This window comes from Hyperoodon ampullatus, assembly GCF_949752795.1.
Source record: "Hyperoodon ampullatus genome assembly, chromosome: 17".
NCBI lineage: Eukaryota > Metazoa > Chordata > Mammalia > Artiodactyla > Ziphiidae > Hyperoodon > Hyperoodon ampullatus.
Window position 1 is genome coordinate 43,132,220 of NC_136930.1, and position 9,143 is coordinate 43,141,362.

Below are 9,143 nucleotides of genomic sequence, written 5' to 3' on the forward strand. Positions count from 1 at the left end.
AGGCGGAATCTGTTCGGAAAAGAAGAGAAGTTTCTCCGTGTTACGTGGGTAAGGAATTGGGGGATTGGCGGGTGGGTATTTGGGCCAAAACTGGAAAGACGCTAGGGGCTAAACAGGTCTGGTGTGGGGTTACAGTCGGGAGAGGCTGGGGATAGAGTCGATGCTGTTAGGCCTTTGCCTGTTTAGCTGTTGGGTTGTTTGCCTGTTTAGCTGTTGGCTTTTTAGCCGTTGGGAGTTATTTCTTTGTTCTTCCGTTATCTTCGGTTCGCATGTTCTCCTGTTGAGGGATACAGTTTTTTGGCAATCTCTTGCTAAAGTTAAGAAAAATGGAACTTGTGTTAAATGAAGACGCGAGCTTTGCAGTCAGATCTAAATCTCTGATTCTTAACACATGAATAATTCTGCCCAAATTAACTTCCTTAAAACCCCAGTTCCTTCATCTGTAAAATAAAAGTAATACCTCCTAGAATTGTAAAACTTATAATGAAATAGCATGCATAATTGAAATGACATATGTAAAGTGTTTATTATTGTGTCCAGTGTGGGGGTAAATGCACAATACGTTGTTTTTTTGTTTCGTTCTTTAGACCCACCTATAGGATTTGAAAAAAGCACAGATTAGGAATTGGGACCTTTTTAGCTTTCTCCGAGAAAAATGAGGCCTGGTTAGATTTGTGAGGACCCCATCTGAGATATTAAATATTTGTCTGTGATTTCAGGGACAACAATGGACACCCAGAAGGACGTTCAACCCCCAAAGCAGCAGCCAATGATATATATCTGTGGAGGTAAGAGTAACATTTACAAAAGTAAGAGTATTTCACCTCAGTTTTGCATTTATTGCATTTGTCTTTGGCTTAAATGAGTCATTCATCTTTAAAGTTAGAAAGCAGAACAACTTTAACAATCTTAAAAAAAAAAATCCTCTTATTAAGATTTCATTTTCTTTCCTAGGAAAAATGCATTGCCCTCCACTCTTTTTTTCTTTCTCCCTTAATATGTTGGTAATGGCAACATACCCTTGAGATTGAGTATACTGTATTTTACTGCTTTGGGTGAAAAGTATGGTTAAGATAATTTGCTCGTCTGTAATATTTCCCTTTTAGGCATTGAATAAACGTGTTTTGTTTCTAGAATGTCACACAGAAAATGAAATAAAATCAAGGGATCCAATCCGTTGCAGAGAATGTGGATACAGAATAATGTACAAGAAAAGGACTAAAAGATGTATCCTTCTAACTAAGCTTTCTGCATATGAGATAAGAGGAAGTGAAAAATAATGCATGCTTTGATAGTCAAAGGCTAATTTCTGGTAAAAATGGTAACAACTTGGATTACTTACCAAAAAAACAAAAAGCATGATTAGCATTTTCATGGACCAGTACTCCAGTGTATAGACATATACTAAATAATCTAAATACTAGTTGATTTTGGCTTTCATAAGTGTATTTTTTCAGGGATTCTGTATATAAGTACTCATTCTTGAGCTTCAGTTTATGGGCAAACTAAATGATACAAGGAGAAATACAAATATTGAGTTTGTATGCTACCTAATGGAATAAGTGAGGCTTACAAATTAGCTGAAAGACTGAGAGTAAATTGTTATGTAATAACTACCAGTGTTTTTTAGATCACTAAATTATCACTTTTAACACTGCTTTAGTGTTTCTTGGTGCATTGGTCTTTTGTATCATGGGGGGGGCTAATAAAATAGTTTATTTTTTTAGTTCATTTCTAATTATCATAGTAAATAGTGAACGTCATTCTTTTGTGCATTTTAGATTAAATAACTAGCTTATTGCAAAGAGAAAGTGACTTGGAAGTATTACATTTTTAATATAATTTTGAAGTACTTTTTTTGTCCTTAACTCAGTTTTTGATAGTGGTGGTTTTTGATGCTCGATGAAAGATGAAATTCAGAGGAATGTCTTCATTTGGATTTGGATTTGCTATTAATGTTGTCGTATAGCTTTTGATTAGTGTACTTTATGAATACAACTATATACAAATGATTTCGTTTTAAAAACCATATTGTATTTAGGTATCAATAGCTTATATAAAGATATTTTTGTTCAGTTACATGGTTTGTAATTTAATTTTATCATATATGTAATCTGACACACAATGAAGGTTAAAAGTGCTTCCCCAAACTACACTTTAATCAAAACCTAGAATCATCTGGGGCCCTTGTTAAAAATGAGGTTTGCTAGGGCCCTTTAAAGGTCTGATTAAGTAAGTTCCTAGGAAACCACTGTTTTACATCACCAATTGTTTGTAAACTCTCCAGCCTCATTTTGTATAGGGTATACCAATGCACTTACTGTCAGTGTGCATACCTCATTTTGAGTTATAATTTATTTGTTAACTTGGCATAGGCCTTTCTGTATTTGTATATAATGCTTGACTTTTTTTTTTTTTTTTTTTTTTGCGGTACGCGGGCCTCTCACTGTTGTGGCCTCTCCCGTTGCGGAGCACAGGCTCTGGACGCACAGGCTCAGCGGCCATGGCTCACGGGGCCCAGCCGCTTCGCGGCATGTGGGATCTTCCCAGACCGGGGCACGAACCCGTGTCCCCTGCAACGGCAGGCAGACTCTCAACCACTGCGCCACCAAGGAAGCCCTTGACTGTTTTTTAAATCTTCGGCAAGGGAAAAGAAACTTTAATGGTTGCTTTATCTAAGGCAAAATCAACCCCAAGTAAAGTGGATGAAGCAGACTATTAAGGCAGGTGCAGTTTTCCAGGTGTAATCATTCATTAAGGTAAAAAACTCTGCTTTCAGGATATAGAAAAAATAGGAGTTGGTTTACACTAAATTGGATGAATGTTTAAAGCTTTTGCCTTGATCTTAGGGATATGGATGCTCAGATACTGCATCTGTTCCAGGATTCGATTAGATATATTTCAACTTTTTAATAGTTTTGTGTGTCTCGCACATTCAAAGTATTAACTGTGCAACTGTGCCACTTAAAAAAGAAAACAAAGCATTGTTTCTACTACCATCCTCACATATTAAGTTCTGTAAATTTATTATGTGCTATACAAAGCACTACCATACTCAAGATTTTTAAAGAGTGCTTCCTTGGTCCAGGTTTTCCTGGACTGTGGCTTTCATAATTTTGTAATTCTGCCACGTTCCTTCTTGAGCTTGTCCTTTTTGTACAAGAGTCCCAATAAATATCTCTTTATGACAGCCTCCTAAACCACAACTCATTGGGTAATGTTGCTCTTAACTATTCTAATTTCATCATAGGTCCTTTGTGTATCAGTAGTTTAATTGAATACTGTTATTTGGTTAACTAGACAGTGGTTTAATGGGGAAAGTGTTAACCACTGGAACTCAAGACCATCGTTTCAGTCAGTTACCTCTTCGTGTCCCCATCATCTATAAAATGGAAGTAATTTTACCTCTTGCCTACCTGGACAGTTTTAAGAAAAGGTAAAACAGATATAAAATTGCTTTTAAAAGATCCTTTTGAATAGTGCTCTATAAATATAAAAATCAGTAAATCTGAGCTTGAAGCTAATACATAACTTGTCCCCTACTAAACTGCTTACCAATGACTGTAGACATGCAGGTCCATCAAAAATATCAATACATGGAAATTGGTTCAAATCCAGCACTGCTACTCAATTACTGGCCAGTTTATTTCTTTTGACTTCAGCTTGTCAAAGTCAAGGAATTAATGATAGTTCAGTGCTTTTAGACTCTGAAGCTATCTCCAGAGATTGAAGTTAATGACATTCAAAACTAGTAGGTGAAATCATAAATGACCAATTTTAAGAAGATTAAAATATCACATAAAGTGAGAAAGTGTAAACTGAGAACACGTAAAAACAAGTTGCCTCCTTACATGTACAAATACATGCACATCCATCCACCCTCCACCCTCCACCCTCTGCCCAGACTTAAAAGATTACTGGGTCTGTTCTGTGGAAACGGACAATATAGGGACGGGATGGTGGGAAGCCAGTTAGGGGCCACCTGTAAAAGTTCAGGCTAAGAGCAATGGTGGCTGGGCCAGGTTAGGCGTAGAGGGAGTGAGAAGTAGCTGGTTGTGAGATATGTTTTGAAGTTGAATAGGACTTACTTGTGAATTGGTTAGTACTTAGGAGCACAATAAACTGTATGGACTTTGGCAAAAGGCTTTGGGTCCGTATTCCCAGAGTGTCCTTTGCTCGATGCCAGTGACTACCAAGATTCACTTTCCTTATTTGTAAAATGGGCATGAAATAATAGCACCTATGTCAAAGGTTTGCTGCAAGATAAAATTAAATACTCCATGAAAACTCTTAATCTAATAAATGTTAACTTTTAACACCATTACAGGAAGTATTAGCATTTTCTGCACAGGTGCTTGTATCAGCCTTAGGATTAGTCTCAGTTACCGGTCTTGCTGTTTTCCATACTCTTTAGCTTGCTCATTGTAGAGTCCTAACCACTGGACCACCAGGGATTTCCCAGCTTGCTCATTGTAAAATAGGAATTGCACAGCACTGTCTTGCTGAAAATTCTTAGTAGCTTCCCATTTTGATAAAACGAAAACTCTTGGGAATAGTATAGACTCCTTTCCTGCCTCTGTCACCACTTCAACCCACCGCTCAGTCTTGGTTTTAAGGGGATGTTTGCAGTTCCTTAAGCAGATAACGGACCTTTTTGCCTGTGCTCCTGCTTTTCTCTCTGCCTGAAATGACCTGTCTTGTGTTCTTCCCCAGTGTCAGAATGTCATCTAGTTTTCTGTATTGTGGAGAAGTCCAAAACTATTCTTCTTCCTAATGCTTTGTATGTGACCTGTTTTCGCTCTAGAAACTTAGAATTTTCTTTGCTAGTGTCCTGAAATTTTGCAGTTTGTGCCTTGGTATGGGTCTGTTTTCCTTCCCTGTTTTGGTCACTTGGTGGGTGCTTTCAGTCTGAAAACTCAAGCTCTTCAATTCTGGAAAATTTTCTTGAATTGATAACTTCCTACCCTCAGTATTCTCTCTAGATCTTTTAAATCTAATATTAGACCTAACTTTATCATCTTTTTCGATTTCCTTTTTTTTCTTTATCTGCTCTGTGAAAGATTTCTTCAACTTTACTTTCTAATCCATCTATTAATTATTGGACGCAATGTCTTTATGAAGTGGTAATTTTCATTTGCCTGCATAGTCCATTTCCTTTGAGTTAGTTTTTATCCTGCTTGTTTATTCAGCATAATTGTATATGTACATAATTGTAACCAGAAAAAAAACAAAGTGTGTGTGAAGAGAAAATTACAGGGCACGTGGAATTGCAACTCTTCTTATTTCTCGGCTAACCTTCTGTCCGGGTGAAGCTGGGTCTGCAAGGCCAATCAGCCGGATGGCAAACCGGAGACTAGCCAGTCATCACGCAGAGGCCCTAATTCCCGCCCCCGGCGGTCAGCCGGAAGCCCTTGGGTGCCGGAGTGGGGGGAGTGGGGGGAGTGGGGCGGGGCGACACGCCCCTCCCTGGGTACGAGACGCGCGGCTGGTGAAGTGTGGCTGCGGCCTCCCCAAGGCTTGGGGTCTGAACCAGGTGAGTATCTGCCGGCCAGGAGTAAACTACGTCTCTCCATCGCAATCCCTTCCTCCGGGAGCCGGGGTGAAAGACGGACCCGGAGGAGCAAATGCACCGTCGGGCTGCAGTTGGAGGGTTGAACAACCTTGTCGGCCGGGCCAGCAACCTGGGGGCCTTCTGTTTCTCGGGGCTGACGGTGGCGGATGTTGGGGCAGAGCGGCAACGCGGAGGGGGTGGTGCGGCGGAGAGGTTCCCGGGCTCTGGCGGCGGCCACCGGTCCTTGTGAACAAAGCAGGGGAATGGGGAGCAGTTTCGTAGAGTCCTAAAGTGCCCGTTGACCGTTGCGAGTTGGCTGTAGAGCTCCCGGATCTCAGGCAGTCCCTGACCCGCGCTGTACATAGAAACCGTTGCTACGGCTGGAGGATGCCGTTTCCTTTCCGTCTCCGGCTGCAGGTGGCGCCCAGCCCTGTGGATGCTGGAAAGAACGTGCCTAGGTGGAAGAAAACCATTTTTCGTGTTACTAGCCCGTTGCAGTTTGTGCTGGAGGTATTACTGATAAACTGATTAGGAAATATGGGAAATGGATGTGGATTAGGATGGTGGAGAAGAAATTAACGCCAATTAGGACCAAAGTTTTTTCTAATCAGAGACAAATTGCAAACAGAAGTGGAAGAGTTCTAAATAGAGCAAACAAAGTATTGTATGAGTTGTTTTTTGGAGTTTGAGAGTTAACGTTTAGTGGTCTTGAGAATGTCTCTCCTACCCACCCCACCCCCCAAGTGGGAGTTTTCAAAAAGGATTCTCAGAAACGTTGAAACAGTGTTCAGAATAAAATTCGCTTGATTAGGTAAGAGGTGCCTTTATCATTTCAAATGTTTTTCACCATACTTTAGTCAAATCATAAAATCTCAGGGGTTTCAAGATTCCTTTAATTCGAGCGCATCTATTTTAATCCTATTAGATGCTTAAGTCACTCCCATCAAAGATCCTCCAGCTCTTTGGAAAAATTCTCCTAAAGACAACTCATTCTATTCTGGGCAGCATCAATAATTTTAAAGTTCTTCACTGGCTTTCATGTGACTTCCACCCCTAAGGCTATCCTTGTGATGGGAGACATTCATCATACTGGGCCCTGCTAGCATGGTGTGAAAGCCATATTCTCACTTCTCAGCTGGATCTCATTTGAAAACTGGCAAACTGTCATCTATATTCTATACCCAAGCCAAAGCCAGCAGGAATACAGAGAAACTGACAGAGCATCTTTTTTTTCTGCAGAGATCTGATATATGACCAGACTCCCAGAGGGCAGGCATGCTGAAGGGAATACTGCTAATGAATTAGACCCATTGCTACTTGTTTTAAAATTTATCACCCAGTGTGTTTTAGTGCAGTGTTTTTTTTTAAATACTTTGACAATAATTCATAATAAATATATTTTTCTTTGCAACATTTATGTACACAACATTCGTGTGTGCATTTATATACACATAATTTTTTTATATAGACATGAAATAAAATTTTCTATAAAACAGTATTTAATGGTATGTGTCAGGTAGTCTGATTTTATTGCTATTCTATCTCATAAAACAATGCTGATTGCAGCTCACTAAATTGATTTCTTCGGTTGCCACCTGCAATTTGAAAAGCACCATTAAATATGATGGTTAAGTATGTGAGCTCTGTAGTGGCCTACTGAGATTCAACTCTTCAGTTCACTACTTAAGAGTTATATGACCTTCAGCAACTTATATACTTGAAACGTCACCTTTCTCATCTGTAAAAAGGGAGTAATTATTAATATCTTTCATGAAAGTGGTTTTGAAGATTGAAATAATTCATGGCATATAGAAATTTAGCTCCATAAATGTTAACTGTTATTACTGTTCTCTACTTAAAATAAAACCTACTTGATATAGTTGAAGGATTAAATGAAGTAATAATATAAGTAAAGTACATTAAGAACTATGTATTTGTTGCTGTTATTGTCACCATCATTAGCAGCATATCAATAGAGTGAAACTATCCAGGGCTGTCTTATTCCCAATTCAGTTGAATTTAGCATGTATTTTTTAAGGGGTATAAGACAGTATTTACTATGTTAGACCTGAAGCTCTTGAGATGAATGAAGTAAGATCTCTCATGATCTAGAAGGGAAGATAAAGAAACAGAATTTGGATATATGCTATGTGATATGAGAGAGGTATGTACAGAGTGCCTTTAGAACACAGCTTTGGCAGCTGTTCATTATGGGAGTGGGCAACTGAGAATGTAAGGAGGCAAGGAATGGGGAAGAGGGTGATATTAAGGAGAGTTACAGAAAAGATGTTATTTATGTTTGTGCTGAATCACGAAAGGATGGTTGGGATATTAACAAACAGCTAAAGTAGAAGATACCACAATCAACATTAAAAGATATCTTAAAAAGCAGTTTGAGCACTGAAGAGGATCAGAATATTCCACTCCAAGTAGACCACTTTGACATGAAGATTATTTTGAGCTGAAGGCAATTAGGAAACAGCAGACACAGGAAGAACTCTTGGCCTTCCCCTTTTCTGCCTAAAAGCAGGGCATAAATTTCCCTTTATGAAGGTGTTCCCTCCTCTCCTTTCTCATACCAAGATGAAGAAAACAACCTTTATCACAGTAGATGGACAATCAGCAGTGAGGTGAGTCTGCATAAACAAACCTTATTAAAATAACCCTTATCTTCCATTAGTTTCTTCCATAGATTTACCTTCTAGAAGCCAAAACCCCTTTTCCTTTGTCTAATCATTTCTACACAGTTTATCACCCTTTGTTAAAATGGTATATAGTTCCCCAGGCCTAACAGTTTCTTTGAGTTTTCACTTTTCTGTGAAGCCCCAGGCGTATATAAAATGCACCTTTTCTCCCATTGATATCTTTTGTCAGTTTAATTTACAGGCCTCAGCTACTGAACCCAAATGGATACAAGAAAAAATTTTTTTCCTCTACAGCACCAAAACCTGCTTTGTTGTTGTATTTCAGTTTTGCTTAAGTGAAGATTAAGTAAAATAACCCATCTGTGGTATATAGTAATTTATTTATTTTTATCTATTTATTTAGTTATTTTTGGCTGCGTTGGGTCTTCGTTGCTGTGCACGGGCTTTCTCTAGTTGCAGCGAGCGGGGGCTACTCTTTGTTGTGGTGCACAGGCTTCTCATCGCAGTGGCTTCTCTTTGTTGCAGAGCACAGGCGTAGGTGCATGGGCTTCAGTAGTTGTAGCACGCAGACTCAGTAGTTGTGGCTCATGGGCTCTAGAGCAGAAGCTCAGCAGTTGTGGCTCATGGGCTTAGTTGGTCTGTGGCGTGTGGGGTCTTCCTGGACCAGGGCTCGAACCCATGTCCCCTGCATTGGCAGGCGGATTCTTAACCACCACGCCACCAGGGAAGTCGGTATATAGTAATTAGCCCCATGAATGTTAACTGTTCTTATCAGGGAGAGAGAATTTACAATGAGTAGCTTCCTCCTTAGAAGAAATACTCCATCTCCTTTTCTATAGAAATGAAAAATAAATATTACAGAAGTACCTAGATGGTTACTACTATCCAAATTGACTATTAATGTATATATTAGATTCATAACTATTTTCCTACACTATATTTCAGCC

General features: G+C 39.3%; 1 protein-coding gene across 1 annotated transcript; it reads left to right on the plus strand.

Moving 5' to 3' along the window:
* On the plus strand, positions 1-2,079 carry POLR2K (RNA polymerase II, I and III subunit K). Its single transcript, XM_079722261.1, has 4 exons — positions 1-48; positions 720-788; positions 1,135-1,227; positions 1,884-2,079. The coding sequence occupies exons 2-4, from the start codon at positions 728-730 to the stop codon at positions 1,904-1,906; spliced, it is 177 nt and encodes a 58-aa protein (XP_079578387.1). The 5' UTR covers positions 1-48; positions 720-727; the 3' UTR covers positions 1,907-2,079.
* The last annotated feature ends 7,064 nt before the right edge of the window (positions 2,080-9,143 follow it).